Here is a 21,954-nt window from a genome sequence, read left to right as displayed (position 1 = left end):
TGAAAGCAGTGGGAAGCTGCCAAAGCTGTGTTAGGAAAAGGAGAGGAGGCCTTGAAAATAATAGGAATTAATGTTTATCAAGGAGAAAAATATTTCATACTTTTTTGTGTCATCCTAAGAGCAGCTTCTTTACTTTGTTTTATTTGTTCAAGTTTCTGAACTTGCTTTTAGACAAACCATTTTCACGCTTTGGAGATGTTTATGTGAGCTTGAAAAGGGAGATACAGATTATGGGTTGTTTTGGTGGACAAGAACTGAGCAAATTCAGGTGTGCATCTTAGGTTGAAGCTAGATAAAATGAGATTAAGAGTCTGAATGCTTATTGACAACTTCCTTTTGAGGAAGGAGAATAATTTTTTTTTCCTTTTTAATTTCCCCCTGGTATGACTATTGTCTATCTTGAACCTAAATGTTGCAGTCTCAAGTTAGACATTTTAGCATTTTATTACAGTTTCAGCAATTTGTATTTATATAGAAGGTTATTTACTGCTTATGCTGTTTTGGGAGAATAAAATGCCTTAAGGAATTTGTAAACAATTTTCATGCCTTTTTTTTTTCTGTTTTCTGTTTGTTTGTTTGTTTTTTTCAACAGTAGCAACTATGATAGAATGGGCTGTTTTCCCAGTTTTCAGAAATTTTTTGATTCATAGGAGTGGAACATTTGATTTTTCTTTTCTCCTGGTGTATATTTGAAACTACTAAGTGGTGTTAAGAGACATTTGATTTGGCCCACTTGTTGATTCATTGGCATTATTCAAAATAAATATGTGTATTTTAACTGAAATTAGATAATCTTTACAAGCAGGGATCAAGTTTTGAGGATCTTTATTCTTTCAGCTCACAAAATGATGCCACACATAGTTGCTGCTCCCTAAATCGTCATCTGATTATATTAACAAATGAAACAACTGCTTTGGAGAAAAACAGAGGATTAGGAAAATATTTTATAGAGTGATGAATAGCCAGCCTACACAGTAATATAAATTAGAACCCAGGGTGCTTGACCATTGAGCCATATCCCCAGCCCTTCTTATTTTTTATTTTGTTGTAGGGTCTCACTAAGTTACTATCCTCCTGCCTCAGCCTTTCAAGTTGTTGTCTCTTAATGACCTAAAATCTAAGTACCTAATAAATATGTGTGACTTATAGTACTCTGACTTCTTCTGATTTGCTTTCCCAAGTTTTGGCTATTTTATTGCTTATTGATACTTTCAATAACAACTACAATCTCCAACTTAGAAACAGGTTCTGTGTTTGTTAATTTAATTTGGATTAGTAAATTTGAGGGAAAAATCAACTTTGTGGAAGCTATAAGCCAGGAGTTTATCTGGAGTAAATACGTATACAGGGATTGCTACCCCTTAAGGACTGAGGACAGCAAACCTATAAAGTGTTAAGTTAGTAAGCGTTTTAGACTCTAGCCTATGTAGCCTCTTTTATGACTACTCTACTGTTGTAAACACAGCCATAGACAATACATAAATGTGGCTATGTTCCAATAAACCTTTATTTACAAAAACAGGTTCTCTTGAATGCACATTTAGATCAAATTTGAATACCCAAGTAAAAATAGACTTTAGTAAGTGTTGTCATTTTGTTGTTGTTGTTCATTCTTTTACAGAGTCCTATTTTATTTGGTAAGGTACTGAGACTAAGTCCTGTAGTGGATACAAAGATGAATCAAACATGGATTTAGTCCTCAAGGGACTTGTCCAGTCCTCTCGACTCAGAACTCTGCAGTAGCAAGAATCATGTCTGATTCACTTTGATAAGTTCCTCTAGGGCTAAGCACAGCACAGAGCAGGTTGTAGATACTTAGTAAATGTCTTTTTAAAGACAAGTGAATGAAGGAATAAGCCATAAGTGTCACAAGAAAGATAAATGGATAAAATGCTTGAGTTCAGAGGAATGACCCATTGTTTCTAGTTTGGGAAGTTAAAGGTTTTTGAGAAAAAGTTAGTAACTGAACTATACCTTAAGAAGGGAAGAATATGAGCAAGTTGGATACCCATTTCAGCCTTTCCTTCCATTATAGAAAACGTGCTATCTCCTGTTTAGAAACAATTGGAATATTATGTAGCTTAGAATTACTGACTCATATTCATTATCATTTTTAAATTCCAAAAGACCTCTTCCTAACAGTAAGGTTATTACCTATATTCTCTCAATATGATAAGTTTTTTTTTCTTTAGTACTGGGAATTAAAATCAGGGCCTTGTGCTTGCTTGGCAAATGCTCTACTCTATTCCTAGCCCTTTTAAAATTTCATGTTGAGAAAAGGTCTTGCATAGCTGCCCAGGCTGACCTTGAACTTGCAATTCTCCTGCCTCAACCACTCAAGTAGCTAGGATTAGAGTCATGTGTCATCTTGCTTTGCTATGATAAGGATCTTCCACTGACATTTTTATACAGAATTGTTTTAGGGTCCTTGTAGTCATAAAATGTTTTATTTTTACCCCCTGGATTTATTTACCCTAAAGCAGTTTTATCCAATTTTTATAAGATGAAAAATTTCACATCTCTGTCCTGCTCCCATAATATTAGTGGTCTTTTCTATTTTTATTCATTGAATATACAAAAATTTATTGAGTTAATTATGTACAAGCAAATAGTTAAGGAGGAAGTAGGGGCTGTGGTTGTAGCTCAGTGGTAGAAAGCTTGCTTAGCATATGTGAGGCACTGGGTTCAATCCCCAGCACCACATAAAAGTAAATAAAGGTATTGTATCCATCTACAGCTAAAAAAATTAAAGAAAAATAGTTAAGGATTAAGTAAACTGACTTTTAGTGGATGTCTGCTATGTACCAGGTATGTGATAATATTTTTTCATAATAATATTGTGAAGTTAGATGCTATTTTTCACCATTTTACACATGATAAACTTGAGGCTCAAAGAGATTGATTAACTATCTCAAGGTCATATTGCTAATAACCGGTAAGACTAAGATATAAAACCAGTTTTGACTCCAAAAGTCCTTGACTTTTAATATTGCCACTTCATCTCTTAGATATCAGAAATTGGTGAAATCCAATTTCAGGAAAATGATGTACAGTCTTAGTTTTTGTAGTAATTTTCAATGTCTTCAGATGCTTCAAAATGTGCTTAGAAATTAATTCTTCAGCTTTAAAGTAGAGTTAATTTTATTTCATCTTAACTCAAAAAGGAAGGCAAGAATAATGTGTAATAAAAATTTAAGCTGTATAACCAGACTAAGAAATTTCTGCCCAAAAGGAAAATAGGCTACTGAAGAGAGTAAAAGTAGCTTTCAAAACAAGGGATAGACCCAAGCAAGAAGAAATAAGAAAACCTACAAAATGTTACAGGTAAGATAGACATCAGACAAAAGCCAAAAAAGAGAGTTTTGGAGTTTCTGGCCAGAGACTTCAAAGCGGGTATAATAAAAGCTTGTAGGAGGACTTGATAGGAAGGAGGCTAGTCAGAGACACAGCAGGATCTTTTTTATGATCAGGGTGCAAATTTAAGTGCAAGGATAAAATCAGTGCACTTGTTTTTACTGAAGAAAGAAGTATTCATTTCTAAAATGTATTTTTAAGTAGACAGGTCAGAATTTTTTCTGATTTAAGAAGTTAAAAGTTGTTAAATCCTCTAACCAGGTGGGATCTTTCTAAGATTTTTCTTTTTTCATAACTTGTATCTTGTACTCCTGATTTTAAAATAAACAATTATGTTACTATCATATAGTAATTGTAATAGGTGCCATTTATTGAGTGTTCACATGTCATGTAGTGATGTATATAAATGTCCTAATTCATAAAAATTTTTGCCAACTCAAGGAATTTCATATAATAATTATTCTCATTTTAGATAGCCCATGAGGACCAATGAGGAAACAGAGGGCAAGTAACTTGACTAACTAAGGTCGTGGAGCTGATAAGGAGGGAGCCAAAACTCAAACCATGTTTCTTTGATTCCAAAGCCTGTGACCCTACTACTGAGTTATTGAAAATAGGTAGAAACTAGGAATATACAAGTACTCTTAGTGTTTTGGTTAACATCATTCTGGCTTTTTTTTTTTTTTTTTGCCATGCTGGGGATTGAACCCAGGGTAGCAGGGTAGCATGCAGGCTAAGAAGCCATCTATCCCTGAGCTACACCCCCTACCCTCTATTGTTGCTTCTTAATGTATACATACGCTATACATTCTTTTTTTATAATTTGCTTTTTATTCTCTACTTAATATATAGTCTCTAAGCATTGTTCAGTATTATAATATTTAAATGATTTAGTTGATGTATATTTTGGATTGCCTTATTTGTTTTAATTATTCTCCTATTGTTGAGTATTCAAATTGTTTCCAGTTTTTATATTATAAATAACACAGTGAAGAATGTTCTCGTATATGTTTTATGCATCTTTCTGATTATTTTCTTAAACATTTGAATTTTAGTTACTGAGCCTGAAGACATGAATATATATAATATTTTTGAATCTTAACCATGAAATTACCCTCAAGACACATTGTTCCAATTACCAGTATCAGTTCAGGAGATTGTTCATTGAACCAGTCTCTTGAAAACTTGTAAGACTGTGAGCTGTTGTCTGAAATGCATGCCTCATTATTAATAGGTCCTGTACTGGAGATATGGCAGATTGCATCATGGTACATCCATGTAAAAAGTTGAAGCAGGAACTAGTAATTCCACTTGTATACTTATCAAACTGTTTGATTTTTTTATTAGATATAAAAATATTAAAAATATATCTTTGTGCTAGATGTGGTAGTGCATGCCTGTAATCCCAGCAGCTCAGGAGGCTGAGGCAGAAGGATTTTAAGTTCAACGTCAGCCTCAACAAAAAAGCAAGGCACTAAGCAACTCAGTGAGACCCTGTCTCTAAATAAAATACAAAATAGGGCTGGGGATGTGGCTTAGTGACCAAGTGCTCCTGAGTTTAATCCCTAGTATCCCTCACCCATTACATATATATATATATATATATATATATATATATATATATATATATATATACATATATATATATATATATATATATATATATATATACATATATATATATATACACACACGTGTGTGTGTGTGTGTGTGTGTGTGTGTGTATTCTGTGTGAGGGAGGGAGAGAAATGATAAAACATTGTGAATGAAATAGAGAATTGTAAGGAGTAAGTATACCAAGGACCAGTGCTAGTATCTAGTTTGACATTAGATAATTAGATGATACTATATTCTCTAGGTAATATAAAAAGTGACCTAGTAATAAGTCTGTATAAGACTTTATAAGGTTTTTGTGAATGGACATTAAAGTAAAATAGAGAGCCTGGCACAGTGGCATGTGCCTGTAGTCCTGGTGGCTAGGGACACTGAGGCAGGAGGATTTCAAGTTCAAGGCCAGCCTTGGCAAGTTAGACCCTGTCTCAAAATTTTAAAAATTAAAAAGGACTGGGATTATAAACTCAATGGTGACTACCCCTAGATTTGATCCCTAGTACTACACATGCACAGAGAAAAATATCAAGTAACCCGGCGTGGTAGCACACACCTACAACTCCAGTGGCTTGGGAAGCTGAGGCAGGAAAGTCACAAGTCTGCAACTTAGCAAGACCCTGCCCAAAATGAAAATGAAGTGTTGGTAATGTAGGTTATTGGTAGAGTGCCTCTGAGTTCAGTCCCCAGTATAAAAGCAAAAAACTACCTAGGGTGAAAGTTCAAAAAATTTTAAGTCTAGAAGTGTCAGATGCAGAGACTTTTGTGAATAATTGGTAAATAATATTATTATAAGAAACATTTCTGACTAAAAATGTAGTGAATTCTAAAAAGAATTAGATATATGTATTGAGAAATAAGGTACAAGTAAACTAGTATGTTTTGGAGAACATACGTTTTGAATTTGAGAATTAACTTGTGACTTATAATGAGGTCATTTTATTTGTGTCTTCAGTCCCACCACAGTGCCTGGTCTGTAATAGGCACCAAGATTAAGTGTTTAAATGTTGAATTAATTTGTGAATGAATCAAACAAACGAGCCTAAGAGATTATTTTCTAGGGGCTGGGAGTATAGCTCAGTAGTAGAGCTTTTGCCTAGCACATGGGAGGCTCTGAGTCCAATCCCTAGCACAGCAAAAAGAAAAAAAAATGTTTTCTGGACCTAAAATACAGGATAAATCTGCACAGTCAGGGTTCCTTTGAGAAACAGAATCAAGTAATATAGGTATGTATGTATCTGTTTCAAGGAATTAGTTTATATGATTGTGTGATGGCAAGTCTAAAATTTATTTGGTGGGCCCACGCAGACTGAAAACTTTCAAGTAAAAATTGAATCTGTTTGTGTGTATGTTTGTGTACACACATGTGCATACTCTTGATGCTGGGGAGTGCTAACTAGGTAGTGTAGCCTAGTAAAGTTGACACATAAAATTGACCATCACAGTGTACTTGGGTTAAAGAATTTGAAACCAATGTGCAACTTGGTTTGACAAACCTGTGATGAGTCGAGGAGCTCCAGTTCTCTCTGAGGCATCCAGGACTAGGTTGATTATTGGGGCAAGATTTTCTGGTCAGTCACATTTGTTCACATTGTAGCTTAATGTGAGCAAAGAAAGCTTCTTCCATTGTTAGAATAAAGAGACAAGAACTCACATCGTTATTTTGAATAAACCCAAAGAGTACTTACAAGATTATTCTTTAAAAAAATCATTATGTACAGTGAGGATTTTAGTTAGAAGAATTTTTGTTAATTATACTGCTTAGTGGAATGATACTCATTTGAGGTAAGCCCAAGAGTTGTTTCTTATTTGGCTTTTGATTTTATTATATTGTTTTGCTGTGTGTGTGTGTGTGTGTGTGTGTGTGTGTGTGTGTGTGTGTGTGAGAGAGAGAGAGAGAGAGAGAGAGAGAGAGAGAGAGAATGAACCCAGGGACACTCTACTACTGAGCCACATCTTTAGCCCTTTTTTCCATATATTTTCAGACAGGAACTTGTTAAATTGCTGAGGCTGCCTTAAACTTGTGATCCTCCTGCCTCAGCCTCCCTTATAGCTAGGATTACAGGTTTTATGCCACCGTGCCTAACTATTTTTTAATTTTTGAGGTGCTTTATATCAAACGTAGGATCTTTTATGTACTAGGCAAGTGCTCTACCACTGAGCTGCAACCCCAGCCCTCTTCCCCTCCTTGTTTTGATCGATATGTATAATGCATATCTTTCTCAAATTCTGCTTTGCTAGTAGTATTTTTTGTTCTCTTTTTTTCTCCCTTCTACTTACTGTTGTTTAAATTCAAAGAGCTTTCTTTGTGGAAATTGAACCAAATAATAAGACAACATAAAACACTGAGTTCAGCAGAAAGTGATTTGCTTGTGATTAACCCTTGAGAATTGAGTCACTGCAAAATAACAAAGAAAGAATATTTTTTAGATATTCTGCACATTCTTCTTTTCCATTAGTGGATGAGACATCCCCCATTGCAGGTGTTATGAATTCCCATACTGCTTTGTTTAGGCTTTATCATATTTATCATGACCTGTTTTTAGAAAAATATGTCCAAAATAGAGCTTCTTCCACCTGAGCCCATTTAGTCTTTCCTGACAGCAAAAGGCAATTTCCTTCTGCCAGTTGTTCAAGACAGTAATCTTGACATCCTACACTATTCTCTTCATACACCACATCCAGTCTCAGAAAATCCTGTTTTTGTACCTTCACAATACACATCACTAGAATCCCACCACTTTCATTTCCATCACTAATCATTCTGGTCCAAGTTACCAGTACCTTTTTCTTTGATTATTTTTATAGACATCTAACTCATCTCCATGTCTCCGCTTTTGACCCTGAGCAATTTTTTCTCAACAGACAACTAGAGTGGATTCTTAGAATCTAAGTAAGATCATCTCAGATCTCTGCTCCAAACAATGATATCTTCTCTCAGAGAAAAACTGAAGTCCTTATGTTGACTGGTAAGGCCTCACATGATCTACTCCCATGTGACTTCTCTCACCTCATTCTCTGTTTCTCTTTCCCTCTAACTTTTTCTCTCCACACACTGGCAATCATTAGAGGCATCACCCTCTCCAAATTTATTCCCTTTGCCTACAGTGATCTTTCTTCAGATGTTGGCACGGCTTCTTTCTTGTTTATTTTTCAAAATTCACTTTTGTCAGATACACAGGTATGTACCTGTAATTCCAGGTGCTTGGGAGGCTGAGGCAGGAGGATCTCAAGTTTAAGACCAGCCTTGGCAATTTAGTGAGACCCTATCTCAAAACAAAAAATAAAAAGTGCTAAAGAGTAGCTCAGTGATAGATTGCTCCTGGGTTCAATTCCCAGTACCAGATGGGGAGGAAATATTCACTTTTCATTCTAGCTTTTCCTAGTCATTCTGCCTAAATTTGTCACTTTCAGTATACAAACACACACCCACTGCTTTACCTGCATTATCTTAACTTATGGCACATATTATTATGTAAATATTCTTTTCCTCATTTCTATTGTTTATTATCTGTCTCTCATGCTAAAATGTAGCTTTGCAAGGACAAGGACTTTGTCTGATAGATCCCTAGGACTTAGAATCATGACGGGTACATGATAAACATTTGCTGAGTAGTTCTTTAATGAACTAATAAATAATCAGTCAGAGATGGGAGGTGACCTTTGAATGGTTACTATTTTTAATCAAAAACTGAGAGTCCTTTTAATGTTATTCCTTTCTGTTTTTCTGAATGATCTGTAGATTATGTTCATTTCACTTTTGTAAGAAAATTGACATAAAGCCTTTAACTTCATTTTCTTTGTCTTCCATGAAACATTTGGATATATTCACCCAGTCCAGGATATTTTGACTAATTGTTTTAGCTTTTTCACTGCTTTGACTTAAAGATCTAACCAGAACAGTTCTAGGGGAGGAAATTTTATTTGAAGGCTCACAGTTTCAGAGGTCTCAATCCATAGACAGCACGTTCCATTCCTCAAGGCTCAAGGTAAGGGAAGATATCATGGAGGAAGAGTGTGGCAGAGGGAAGCAGCTCATATGGTGATCAAGAAGCAGAGAGAGTCTCCACTTGCCAGATACAAATATATACCCCAAAGGCAGACTCCCAATTCCCACTTCCTCCAGCCACACTCTACCACTTCAGTTACCACTCAGTTATTCCCTGCCAGGAGATTAATTCACTGATTGAATTAAGACTCTCACAATCCAATAATTTCTCCTCTGAACCTTCTTGCATTGTCTCACACATGAGTTTTTGGGGGACACTTCATATCCAAACTATAACACAAATATTGTTCATTGTATGTTCCCACTTCAAAATACAATTTAAGTCACCCATAAAATTGTTTTATCTTACATGCACAGATAATACAAACTAAAAGGACATCTGGATGGTCAGGAGGCTGCTTAAGATCCTTTTCATCCATTATATAAACCTTTTGAAAACACATGACATGCAAGCATTTTGGAAATCCCAAAACTCACTTGCTGAAAGAGATTCAAAATAGACAGGCAAGCTGCTATGTATGTATTCTAGTAGAGAGATCTGCTGAGTATAAGGAGGCACTGAAGAATTTTGCTTAGGTGAGGAGTTGAGCAGGGAAAACTTCACTGAGAAAACCTTGAAGTTGTTTTTGAAGAATGAGAATTTCTAGGAGTGGAACAGAGGAACAGAAAGAGTAAGAATAAAGATGTGAGAGTAAAGAAAGACCTAATGGAGTATCTGCCACATTCACACAGCGTCATGTCATTTTTCATAACCTTGTGTCAAATCATTTTGAGTATTTTATGATACAGTTATTCATACCCTTATTTCACAGATGAGGAAATGGGTCCAGACAGAATAGCTTAGGGTCATCAACTGATAAATGTTGAGTTAAAATTCAAGCCCAAGCCTGATCAACTTTGAGTGAGGCCTTGTGGACTTCCCGTTAGCATACCTCTCTTTCCCATCCTGCCACCCACACCCCCATTCAAAGGTAAGGTGGTGGAAAATTGAGGGGTGGAGATTCATGCTTGCTACATGGATGAAAAACATGAAGGCTTATGGAAAATATAAAAGTTTAGAATTAAAAGATCCATAAGGAATGGAAAGAGTACTAATTAAGAATGAAGAAGACGACACTGAGCGGTATTGAAAGACTAGCAAACCTCCGAAACCATCATTGTGTAATGATATTCTTTAGTGTGGATATAAGACTTTTAACTAGCCATGCTTAGCAGTCTAGGAAATGAATTCTCTATGACTGCTCTCCCACCATTTTTAAACCAATCAATAATTTCATTGGGAATTTAGTATCTCTTGGTTTCTGCAGTGCTGATTTATATATGCCTGGAAATTTTAAAACCCAAAATGTTCCTGCACTATGTGTGGTTAGAGGAAATATGGTGAAAACTCTGCTTTTTGGCCAATATAATTTAAAGGCATGAATTTTAAAAACTGAAATACAGTTGACCAATATCACATAACATTGCCTTTGAACAAACAGGATCTTTTTTTTCCATGGTGGTCCTGAGAATATTGTTAAAAGCTGAACTTCTAAATTTGTCTTAAGCAGAAGATTAGGTTTGTTTTTCTTATGTAGACCACTTTCCAAACACCAGTCTTCATGAGTCATAAAATAATTTTTTAAAATATTTATTTTTTTGGTTTTAGATAGACACAATATCTTTATTTTTATGTGGTGCTGAGAATCAAACCCCTTGCGTCACGCATGCTAGGCAAGCACGCTACCACTTGAGCCACATCCCCAGCCCATAAAATAAATTTTTTATGGAAATTTGTATGATTTATTTTTCAAGTAATATGACCTCATGTTTATAGAAAGATCAGCTTGTGCTACTAGTGGAAGAGGTGCTAACCTAATTTTGTGTAATAGTTGTGGTTTTGAGGCTCAAACCCAGGCCCTCAAACATGCTATCCAGGTACTCTACCACTGAACTAGGTGCCCAGCCTTAGAATTTATGTAGATCTTCTGCAGGCCTAGAAAATGGTTGTTAGTTTTTTGAACCATATACATCAATCTTCAGAGAAAATGTTCTTAACTAAAATTTGCCTACTGTGGTTTGAATGTGGGTTGTCCCCTTCCCCCAAAACTCATATTGAAGTTTAATCCCCAATGTGAGGTATTAAGAAGGTAAAGATTTGACTATGGCATGTAAGTGTAGAGTCTTTGGGAGGTGGTTAGGATTAGATCAAGTCATCAGGGTGGAGCCCCAGATTTGAACACTGGTAGCTTTATAAGAAGGGACTAGGGAGGCTGAGGGAAGAGAAGTTCGAGACCAGTCTCAGCAATTTAGCAAGGCCTTGTCTCAAAGCATTAAAAGTGCTGGGGATGTAGCTCAGTGTTGAATGCATCTAGATTGAATCCCAGTATAAAAAATCAACAGGAACAACAAAAACCTCATGTGGCATCCTTTCTTTATAAATCACACTACCTGATTTTTTTTTTTTTATATTTTCAGCACATATTCTAATTTTCCTGAGTCAAACAAACAGCAACTTTTCTCCATTCTGTTGAATTCTCAAATGAACTATGATATGAATCTAATCGCGTGAGCAATTTTAGACACTTAACCTGTTTATTGCCTCGTTGTTAGAAAATGACTGTATTTGTGGTACTAACACTATGCCTGCTTCACCATTTTGCTTTTATATTGTCTTTTCAATGTCATTTTTCTCATTCTGTTACTGGCAATTTAGTTTTAAAGCATCATTGTTTAAAAAACATTTAAAATAAAAATTGAAGTACATCTTCATGCCTGCAACTGGATCAGAGAATGTGTTGGGTATATCAAAGAAACAAAATAGATCTTCTTAGCCTGAGGACCAATACTGAAGTTTAAGTTAAAAAACATAGCATAGTGATAAAGAACATGTGAATTTTTTTTCCAATAGTAGTCAAACAGGGAACATGTTCATAGAATTCTCTGATGTTTATGCCAAATGAACCATGAGTGTTAAAAAAAAAACCCATTATATTTTAGATTTTATTTTTTTTTAAATAAGGCAAAATAAAGTATGATTCTGCATGAGCTACTTGCTCAGATTTCAAATTACTCTCCTTCTCTTTTACTATCTATTTTCTACAGTTGAAATTAGAATGCTTCTTTTCCCTGTCTGGATCATTCACTTATGTGGAGGTTTGGGAGGAACTATTATTGTTTTTCAGCTCACAGTTTTGTGTCTAAAAAGAAATGCCAATGGCTTTTTAGAGAATGAAAAAAATATTAGGTAACAAATATTTTTTGCTAAGAAACAAATTATTCTAGACCAATTAAAGTTTTAACTTGTTAATAATCTAACATCTTAATATTTCAATATAAAACTTGACAAAAAGGACTTTTATTCTTATTTCAGAGTACAAAATTAGTTGTAGGTTATGTGATTTTTTTAAAATTTTATGTTAACTTCAACTTCTAAATATATTTTTGTTTGTTTGCTATCAATTGTTTATGCTTAAAAATACAAACTGTTCTAATGTAAATTAATTAAAATACATTTCAAGAGATAATTTTAAATTCAACTCTCTTCCAATGAGGAATTTTAGTTGTAATAAAGTGAATTTTTGCATAGCTAATCTATACTTTGTGCTTTTAGTGTGGATAAGTAAGGTTGGATTTTATAGTTTTGTTTATTTATTCATTGAACATCCTTATTTACTCCAGTGATTTACCTAATTTGTTTTTAGAAAACAAAATTTTTTCTTAGTTGTAGATGGACAGCATGCCTTTATTTTATTTGTTTATTTTTATGTGGTACTAAGGATTGAACCCATAGGTTGCTAAGCAAGTGCTCTGCCCCAGCTCTTGCTAGGCAAGTGCTCTGCCCCAGCTATTTCCCCAACACCCGCTCCAATTTGCTTTTGTTTTGTTGTTATTTTTAAAGGTTACAATGCCTTTTGTGGTTTTTTTTTCTCTAAAATTAGTCTTTAGAAATAGAAATTAGAGGTTACCTTTTATTAATTTTTAATCAGCTTATTTTTTCTTACTGTATTGTTGAATGAATGGAAATGAAATATAGCAGTTCTGCTGATGTACTTGCTTATAGGAACTCAAAGATAAAGGAGACAACCTTCTTGACTTTAGTGAGTCTTTTTTTCCTAGTCTGCCAGAAGTTCTTATGTTGGGGCTTGAGGATTGAAGGACTTCAGGCAAACCCATGAATGCCCTCAAATTATATATCAAAAGACTTTTGGTGTGTGTATGTTCCTGGGAAAATGGTCCATATATTTCACTGGATTTTTAAGACTTAATACCTAGAAATGCTAAAGGAGACAGAACACATCTAACTATAATTTAGTATAATAAATACAAAATTATATTTTATTCTAAGAAGATAAAATATTATAAGTATTATAGTAAGGATAAGAATAAAGATCTGTGAGAGATAATAGCATAAACATTGGATGTTTAAGGACCCTCATAGGACTCATTTGATGCAGGCCCTAGGGCCAAGTTTGCCTTTTTCCATGCAACATCTTTGATATATAATATAGTAACTGGCAGGTAATAACATTTATATGTGAAGGTCCTTGCAATAATGGATGGATGGCTCTTTGAAGATAGTTTAATGGAGGAACTATTTGCAGCCGTGTGGGCATGGTTGAAGGTACCCAATAAAGAATAATGTATCACCTAAGGAGAAGCAAGGGTTTGGAACAGTTATCCATCAATTGAAGGGGTAAGGATAGGACTTGTGTCCTAGAACTCATTAAGAATTGTAGGTGTGGAGGGGTCACTCAATGGGAACTATGGCCAAAGAGGAAACAAAAGCAGGGGAAAAAAACACTTTGACTACCTTGTGTAGTTATTTCTCTCTCCCGTGTTTCTCCTGCTGGTGAAACAGTTAGAAGCTAGAGGGCAAGTAAGTACTAGATAATAGTCTTTAGAGATAAGAGCAAAGAGAAGTACAAAGCTAAGCAGAGGATGGTGAGTGGACCTAGGGGTATTAAATAGGAGCTTATCAACAGAGTGCTCAAAACTTACTTGAATTAAGTTGAATTTTTATTGTTAAATATAACTTAGCTTTACATATTGCTAGAATAAAATGAAAATGAGCAAATGCATAATGGTTTAATTTTTTAAAATACAAATACCTCTAATCCTTGAAATCAAAATCTCTGAAATTGTACAGACAATTATTTGTCTCATATATTTTGAATATTTGAATAGTTGAATTAATAAAATGGTACAATATTAGTATTCTATAAAATTTGAAGTAAGAATAACTCAACTTTTTCAAGATTTTACATTTTAATAATATGCATTTTTCAGAATGTGAGAAGTTGGGATATTTAGCCTAGGAAAATTCATTTTCTAGAGCCTGCCTCAAACAATCTTCTCTGAGAACCTATAGACAATCTATATAGAAAACCTTGGCTAGTTACTCTTTTGATACAATAGTTAATATCCAGAATAAATATATAAAGATCTAAAAAAACTTACTACCAAACAAATATCCCAATGAATAAATGGGCAAATTAACTCAACAGGCACTTTTCAAAGGAAGAAATGTGAAAGGCAAAAATAAAAGAAAAAGTGTTTAACATCTTTAGCATTTAGGGAAATGCAAATCAATCTATGCTGAGATTTTATTTCATTCCAGTTAGAATGGCAGCCATCAAGAATACAAACAACAAAAATAAATGTTGTAGAGTATATGGGGAAAAGGAAGGAACAGTTGTACACTGTTGGCAGAAGTCAGTGGTGTACTTTATGCTTTGAATTTAGCCCTGGATCCTCTGCCACTACAACTTATTTTTTAAAAGGACATGTTTGTTTTCTATTTTTCTCTCCCTTCTCCCTGATCTCTCCCCCTCCTTGATCTCAGGGGAAATAGGATTGATTACCTTTCTTCCCCATCCTAGGACAAGTTATCTGTCCTTGAGAATGTAGCTACCACAGGAATGAAGTAATTAGACTTCAGAGATGTTAACAAGAGTATCTCAGAAATCTCCCAAATTGTCACTTGAATTGAATTACCTCTTTAAAAAACCAAAAACCCACCCTGTGCCATGCTCTCCTGTAATCCCAGTGGCTCTGGAGGCTGAAGCAGGAGGATCATGAGTTCAAAACCAGCCTCAGCAATGGCAAGGTGCTAAGCAAGTCAGTGCAACCCTATATCTAAATAAAAAGTACACCCTGAGTTCAATCCCTGGTACCAAAACAAACAAACAAACAAACAAAAAAACCCTAAAAATCCTCTGTTCTACCTATGGGCAGAATCATGGCTTCTAGGACTGGAGTCTCTTGTTTCTCCTTTGCTAGCAAAGCAATAAAACTTATTTTTCCTTTTTCTTAAAACTGTTTCCTCATTATTGGATTGGCATCAGGGACCAAGGACTAAGCTTTTGATTATAAGGAGAGGAAAGAGGAAATATTGGGAAATGACATTGACCAAATGATGTTGTTACATCATGTGCATGCATGCATATGTAACAATGAATCCCATTATTATGTGTAATTATGTTGCATTAATAAAAAATTGGGATAAAAAGAAAAAACATTTACACTTAAGTCATGAAAATAGTCTTCTTTGGTATCTTCTAGAAGTTTTGTTATTTTATCATCTACATTTTGAGGTACAGTTACCTGGGTTTGACTTTTGTATATTGTGAGAAAGGTTAATATTAATATTTTCCATTTTGATAGTCAACTGACCAAATATTATTTATTAAGGGAAAAAAAGATACTTTGTTTCTGGCTTGCAATGCTACTTTTGTCACAAATCAAGTCAGTTAATTAAAAAAAAATCTCTGAATCTTCTTGTACTCAAATTTAAGTATTATAGAACATTGTTGTACTTGTTATACCCCTTACGTTCAAAAGTACTGTAGTGGCACCCCCTTTCTCAACAGAAAATCTTAATTGGACTTCTCCAAACATCTTCACCGTGGCTGATTTTAGAACTGTCAGCAAAAGAGTCTCTACAGAAGAGTTCAGTGTAGATAAACTTCCAATTTTCGTGTTGCCCTATCTTACTTGGCCACTGGCCAGGAAGAAATCAGCACTCCAGGTGCTGGACACCCCCTTACTAGTTTTTCACAAACATTTATCCAGTATAGTACTTTGTAAAAATGTGTAAACAAGGCCTCTGGCCTTGAGCTGGAACTTCATAGAGATGTCTACATTTCTAAGATAAGAGAAGTTACCAATTGGGCTCCATGGTCACAGCTGGCAGGGGGAGGGAAGAAAGGGGAGAAGAAGCTCTCCCCTTCTCAGGTGTTGACCTTGAAGGGTTAACTTGCCCAGAATAGTGAAAGAAAAGCTGCTTTTATGTGAACTTCTGCACCCCTCCTCTTACATGTTGGGTGTAAAATTCTGAAATTACCTGAACTTGAGGTTCAGGGGATTGATTGATTATAGCAAAAGCTGTGCCCTCTGAACCTGGCTGCAGCTAAATAAAACTGTTTCCTGCTGTCTTCGGTGCCTTACCTCATGTGTCCCTTAGTTCATTTTTACTGATAATGTTAAAAACAGCTGACATCTGCTAACATGTGCAGGCTACATGTGTTAAGCCCATTGTGTGTATTCTTACATTTTATCTTTACAATAGCCTTAGGTGGTATAATTACCATTGCTAGGTGCTTGGTATTAATCAATGGACAAAAATAAGTTCCACATAGAGCACAGATGTTTACATCCTAATATTTATATTTTTACATCATTTTTATTGTTGTTGCTAGTATTCTCTGGTTGCTTTTGAAGCTGAACACCTTTTCTTATGAGCCTTAGGTGTGCTAGGCAAGCTCCAACACTGAGCTAGATGTCTAGCCCCTAGACATTTTTTTTAAAAATGAAATCCTTGGCTTAGTCTTTTGTCCACATTTCTTGTGTGTTGTCTGTCTTTTTAATTTGGAGGAATTCTGTATGTATATTTGGATATGTGCCCATTGTTCTGAGTTGTAAATGACCTCTGTCATTCTGTGAGATCAGTTGATCTGGGACTAGTTTGTTTTGTTTTGGTTTTTGGTGGCACTGGTAACTGAACCCAGTGCCTCTAGCATGCTAAGTGAATGCTCTAGTTCTTTAGACAGCCATTCTTTTTCTGTAAGGTAAACCACACAGCAGTTTATATGCTTTGTGTTAATTGGTGCACAGGACCTAAGTATAAGGAGGGGCCTTACACCATCTAATATTATCTCAAGGTCACCAAATGTTCTAGGTTTTATTGTCACAGGAAAGCTGGGACCTGAAATTCCAAACCTTGGTTCTTGTGTACTGATGAAAGAAATTTTAAAGTCAGACACCAAAAGCTATGCAAGAGATCTTAAGTGAAAGTAAAGTAAAAACAAAGTGAGGCTTAAGCAGAGAGCATTCTCAAGAGAGAGAGAGTAGTCAGTTTCCAAGCAGAGAATGACAAAGGAGACAAAGCTGTCTTCAAATTCATGACTGATTGATGTTTACCAAGAGAACTGGGACCACCTTCTGTACTCTTTGCCAGTCAGTTGTTCAACTCCTCCTTCATGTGGGCAGTGAAGTTTTTGACCTTAGTTGATCCTCTCAGGAATTGTCATGGTAGCCATTCTATTTAGGGGTGGCTTCATCTATAAGACAATCCTGTGTTAATGTGGGCATTGGGGTCAATAGCCAGTCAGAAGTTATCTTAGTGTGCCTGTGCTACTAAAAGAATCTTTCTTCCCAGACAAATGGATACACACAAGCCATAATTCGTAACTTCACACTAACCTCAATGGACCCTGTTAAGAGTTAGTCTCATTAATTCTTTCCTTTTGACATATTTTCCCATTAGCTCCTTTGCTTCTGTTTGTTTTCTACAAATTAACTACTACCCTTTGCTTTTTCATCCACATTGAGTTTAAAGAAGACCCCACAGTAAGTGGCTTTGCCATACATTTCACTGCTCATTGCTAGTTACTACATAACACTATGAATCTGGAGAAATATTATTTACTAGTTAATATCCTAATCATTTAAGTATGGCTTCACCTTAGAATTTAGAATGCCTAGTTAAAGGCAGGGGATGGGATGGATGTAACCTTACAAAAGGCAACTGCCAAAGGAGCAGGCACTTTTAGAGCCTTCATCTGCCGACCAAGAGCTCTAGATTTCTCAGAGACAATTATTGGATATTAAAGTTAGAGCACATTTATGCAGCTGCCCTCTCTGACCTGATGTTTCTCATTATAGAGTCATCCCTGGAACGTCTGGGCTTTGATTTCCTAAAACTGATGTGTATTTCATTACAGAACTCGAAGACTGAGGGCTGGAGGGCTTTTAGGTTTTGATATCTAGAGTCTCAGCCTCCTTCTTAACAATGTCTGCACCAGTGTGAAGTATATCCATTCTGTTCTCTAGTGAGATTATTCAAGCTTTTAAAAGAATCTTTGTTGAAGCTTATGAAATTTGTCTCACCACAAATTAGAAAAAAAACGTTGCTGTGATTTCACTTTCTTAATTCTGTATCAGTCAGAATTTGCTTTGGCTCCAAGTACCTAAGTACTGAAAATACGGTAGTTCAGGAAGATAAAGCTTTTATTTTATCTCACGTAAATAGAGGCAGTCCAGGGGTGCTAAGACAACTCTGTGATGGGGTAGGAAATAGTCTCTTTTCATCTCATTTTTTTTCCTTCTCTGTCCAGAAGGCTGCTCCAGGTAAAATGTGTGTGTTCCATTCAGCAAAGACATTTTCTCCCTTCCTCTCCTAGGACTTCCTAAGAGTTGTACACACAGCTTTGCTTAGGTACTACAGACCAACACTTAGTTACCATAGGCATCAGACTGCCAAGGGAGGCTTGAAATACATGTCCAACTAAAAATAGAAATTCCTGGTTTTATGAACGGATATTGAGGTCAACAATTTATTTCTGCCACATGTTGTGACTGAAGGTTTTTAAATCAGAATTAGCTTATGATATTTTAGATTGTGACATTCTGAACCTGGTTCTTATTGTTTAAAAAATTTACCGGTCCAGAAAATTAGGAAACTATTTTTTTTAATTATTAATGTATTTTTACATGGTGCTGAGGATTGAACACAGGGCCTCACATGTGCTAGGCGAGCACTCTACCGCTGAGCCACAACCCCAACCCCCCTAACTAATTTTTAAATTAAATTAAGATTTTTACTAATTTTTGAAGCTCAACTTCTTTCCCAAAGATGCACTAAAGGTTTTATTAAAACTCTAAAAACAGCAAATGCATTTGAGCATTGCAAATATAAAATATTGAGTAGGAAATATGCACCTTTTGTCCTTACAGAAGAGATATATATGTATGTATATGTATTAAACCCACTATTAAGAATAGTCTGTTGGTAATGTAAAAGCTCTTGGTTAGAATGAATTCAAATATATGAAAATTAAAGTATAGAATTATTTTAGTTCACCAAAAATTAGATGATAAAGCAAGCAGCAGATATAATTCCTTAGACACTGTAGATTTTAAGTTCTGTTCTTCACAGTAGAGTGTGAAGAAAATCTAGTATTTAATATAATTATCCTCATTATTTAAGATGATTGATTTTCTTTTAAAACTTAGTATGGTGACAGAAAGTCTAATTGACCATTTTCAGAATTCATTATTTAGCCTTAAATGTGAAATTGGAATGTAAAAAAAAGAAGAATCAGGAAGGGAGAGCAGAGTGGAAAATTAAAGTAGGTAACACTGGAGTGTGAAAAATTCACAGCTCCTTAACAAACAGGAGGTGAGAGGGAAGGGACAACCTGACCAACTGCCTATCTGCCAGAAGGCACTCAATCCCAGAAGACTTTTGTGCCACAAGAATATAAAAGGAGAGGGAAACAACTAAAGGCATATTTCTTTAAACAACAGTAAAACCTAAGTGACTTCTGGGAAGATTGTGTACCCCCTAGTACTCAACCAATGAGGAACCAGAGGAGGGACCCTGCCCTGGAGGGAATAGTGCTAATTATAACTGCTCTGGGTGTGCCTCAGCACCAGACACCTGATCTTGCAAGACTGTCACGAAAGCCTCACTTTCTCTGTACCTTCTCAGTTCATTCCTTGGCGTTAGACAGGTGAGTGTGTTTCTCACAGTATGTAATTCTACAAGTTATCATATTTCTTCCTCCACAGGCAAGAAGTTTGATAGCTGTAGGACTGGGTGTTGCAGCTCTTGCATTTGCAGGTAAGATAAATGAAGAATATATGTCAATATTTGTTGTAGGAATAGGATTTTCAATTAGCTGCTACTTTGATTGATGAGTAGGACCTTTGTATTCTGACATTTTTGGTCTTCAAACATTATACATTCTCATTCTTTTCACCATCTATAGTTGCTAAACATTAGTCAGTAAAACAAAATCTAGGTAAACTCTAGTGAAGAAAATTGATGATGTATGTGCTACGAATGCTAGTCCTAGTAATAGCTGGTGTTCTTGGCTTTTTTTTTCTTTTTCTTTAAATTGAGCTATAGTGTATAATAACAAGAAATCTTTGATATGATGCTATCACTGTATGGAGTCTGAGATTTCTCCAGATGCAGAGGAGACCTCAAACCTTCCACATTTTTTACTCCATTGCAGAAAAGAATTTAAGGAAGAGTCAGCTTGTAGAACAAGAAGGGAGAGCTTTATTGGAAAGCAAAAACAAAGAGGGAGTGTAGTCAAATTTTAGAGTGAGATAGTGAGTCAAATCTTGCTCTGGGGTTCTAATATTTATAGAGTAGCTAGGGGGCTAGACTAAGGTAGAGTCAGGACAGAATTATATTTTTGTGCTCTAAAGTGCCCTTGCATGTTTTAAGCCTGCTTCTTGGTTCTTTCCAGTCCCCTTTTTAGGTATCTTGCAGTTTTGTTGCTTTTTCATCAGCCAAGCTTCAAGCTGCAGGCAAGGATGCACATTCCCTTACTTGCTAGTTGTTTGTTTTATATTCCAGTGGCTCATAGGCATTTCCTTTATGCCTCAGTGTTCTTGTTCTCTGTGCCCTGAATTCCTATCTCAGTGCAATCTAAGGATCTCAGTGATAGGGAATTCCTTTGTATTCCCATGCTCACTTTTTCTTTGGGTCTATACTCTTAAGCTGTCAGTTACTTCTGATGAACACAGTTATTCACTGATTTATTACTTCATCTTTTAGCATATTGGTATAATTTCTTTAATAAAACCCAGGAGAATTTCTTTCACTGTCAAAATTATCTTTTTAGAAAAAAGTTATGAATATTAAAAGTAAAATTGCTAATTTAATCACTAACTTATTTAAATTGCATAGCTATTCCCTAATTAAATGTTAATCTAAGAGTATTTCCATGTTGATATTTACTGTTTTGTTTCTAATTGTATGGATTTGATCTTGTTAATTGGATGTTTTTAGGTAAAACTATTCCACTATGTTTAAATGGAGTTAAATTCCAATAGAAAAATGACAAATAAGATTCTATTTTATTTTACATGGTACTTAATTTCATACAATTCTCAGTTAACAAATAGAACTTTAAAAACTAGACATTCATTGGGGCCAGGGATGTAATTCAGTGGTAGAGCTCTTGCCCAAGAAGTGTGACGACACTATGGGTTCAATTCCCAGTACTACAGTAGAGGAAAAAAAAGAAGTTCAGTAGTTCAGATCCTCTTGATCTTTTTTGGCAGCACAGCCTTGTGCCAATTGTATACTAAAATGAACTAATAACTAAAGTGAACTAATTCTGGGGTTTTTCTAGAGGAGAATCATATCTTAAAAGGAATTCTGACAAACTTGTCCATAAGCATAAAACTATTTTAGAAGTATTTTAGTAGAATAGGCATAGTCATTATGAATTAAAATGTAAGATTTTCATTTTAAATTAGAAAAAGATGCACTTTGGGGCTGGGGATACAGCTCACTCGGTAGAATGCTTGCCTCACATGCACAAGGCCCTGGGTTCAATACAAAAAAAAAAAAAAAAAATAGATGCACTTTTTCCAAGTCTTCTTTAAAAATATTGACGAGAATTGATGTGCAGATTGTACTATTGCCAAATTCATGTTACTAATTAGAACAACAGATCTCTTCCAGAGCCAAATAAAGTAAA

At 35.2% G+C, this 21,954-nt stretch overlaps 1 protein-coding gene across 1 annotated transcript in view; it reads left to right on the top strand.

Moving 5' to 3' along the window:
- DNAJC15 (DnaJ heat shock protein family (Hsp40) member C15) overlaps window positions 1-21,954 on the top strand; it is a 64,150-nt gene that overhangs the window by 6,671 nt on the left and 35,525 nt on the right. Inside the window, exon 2 of the mRNA XM_081287182.1 lies at window positions 20,024-20,075. Coding sequence (XP_081143308.1) covers window positions 20,024-20,075 — 52 coding nt within the window. The remainder of the gene's footprint in view (window positions 1-20,023; window positions 20,076-21,954) is intronic.

Source organism: Spermophilus citellus (genome assembly GCF_964194105.1).
Source record: "Spermophilus citellus genome assembly, chromosome: 1".
In the NCBI taxonomy this organism is placed as follows: domain Eukaryota; kingdom Metazoa; phylum Chordata; class Mammalia; order Rodentia; family Sciuridae; genus Spermophilus; species Spermophilus citellus.
Note: the sequence above shows the minus strand (reverse complement) of the source record. Positions and strands in the feature narration are given on the sequence as shown.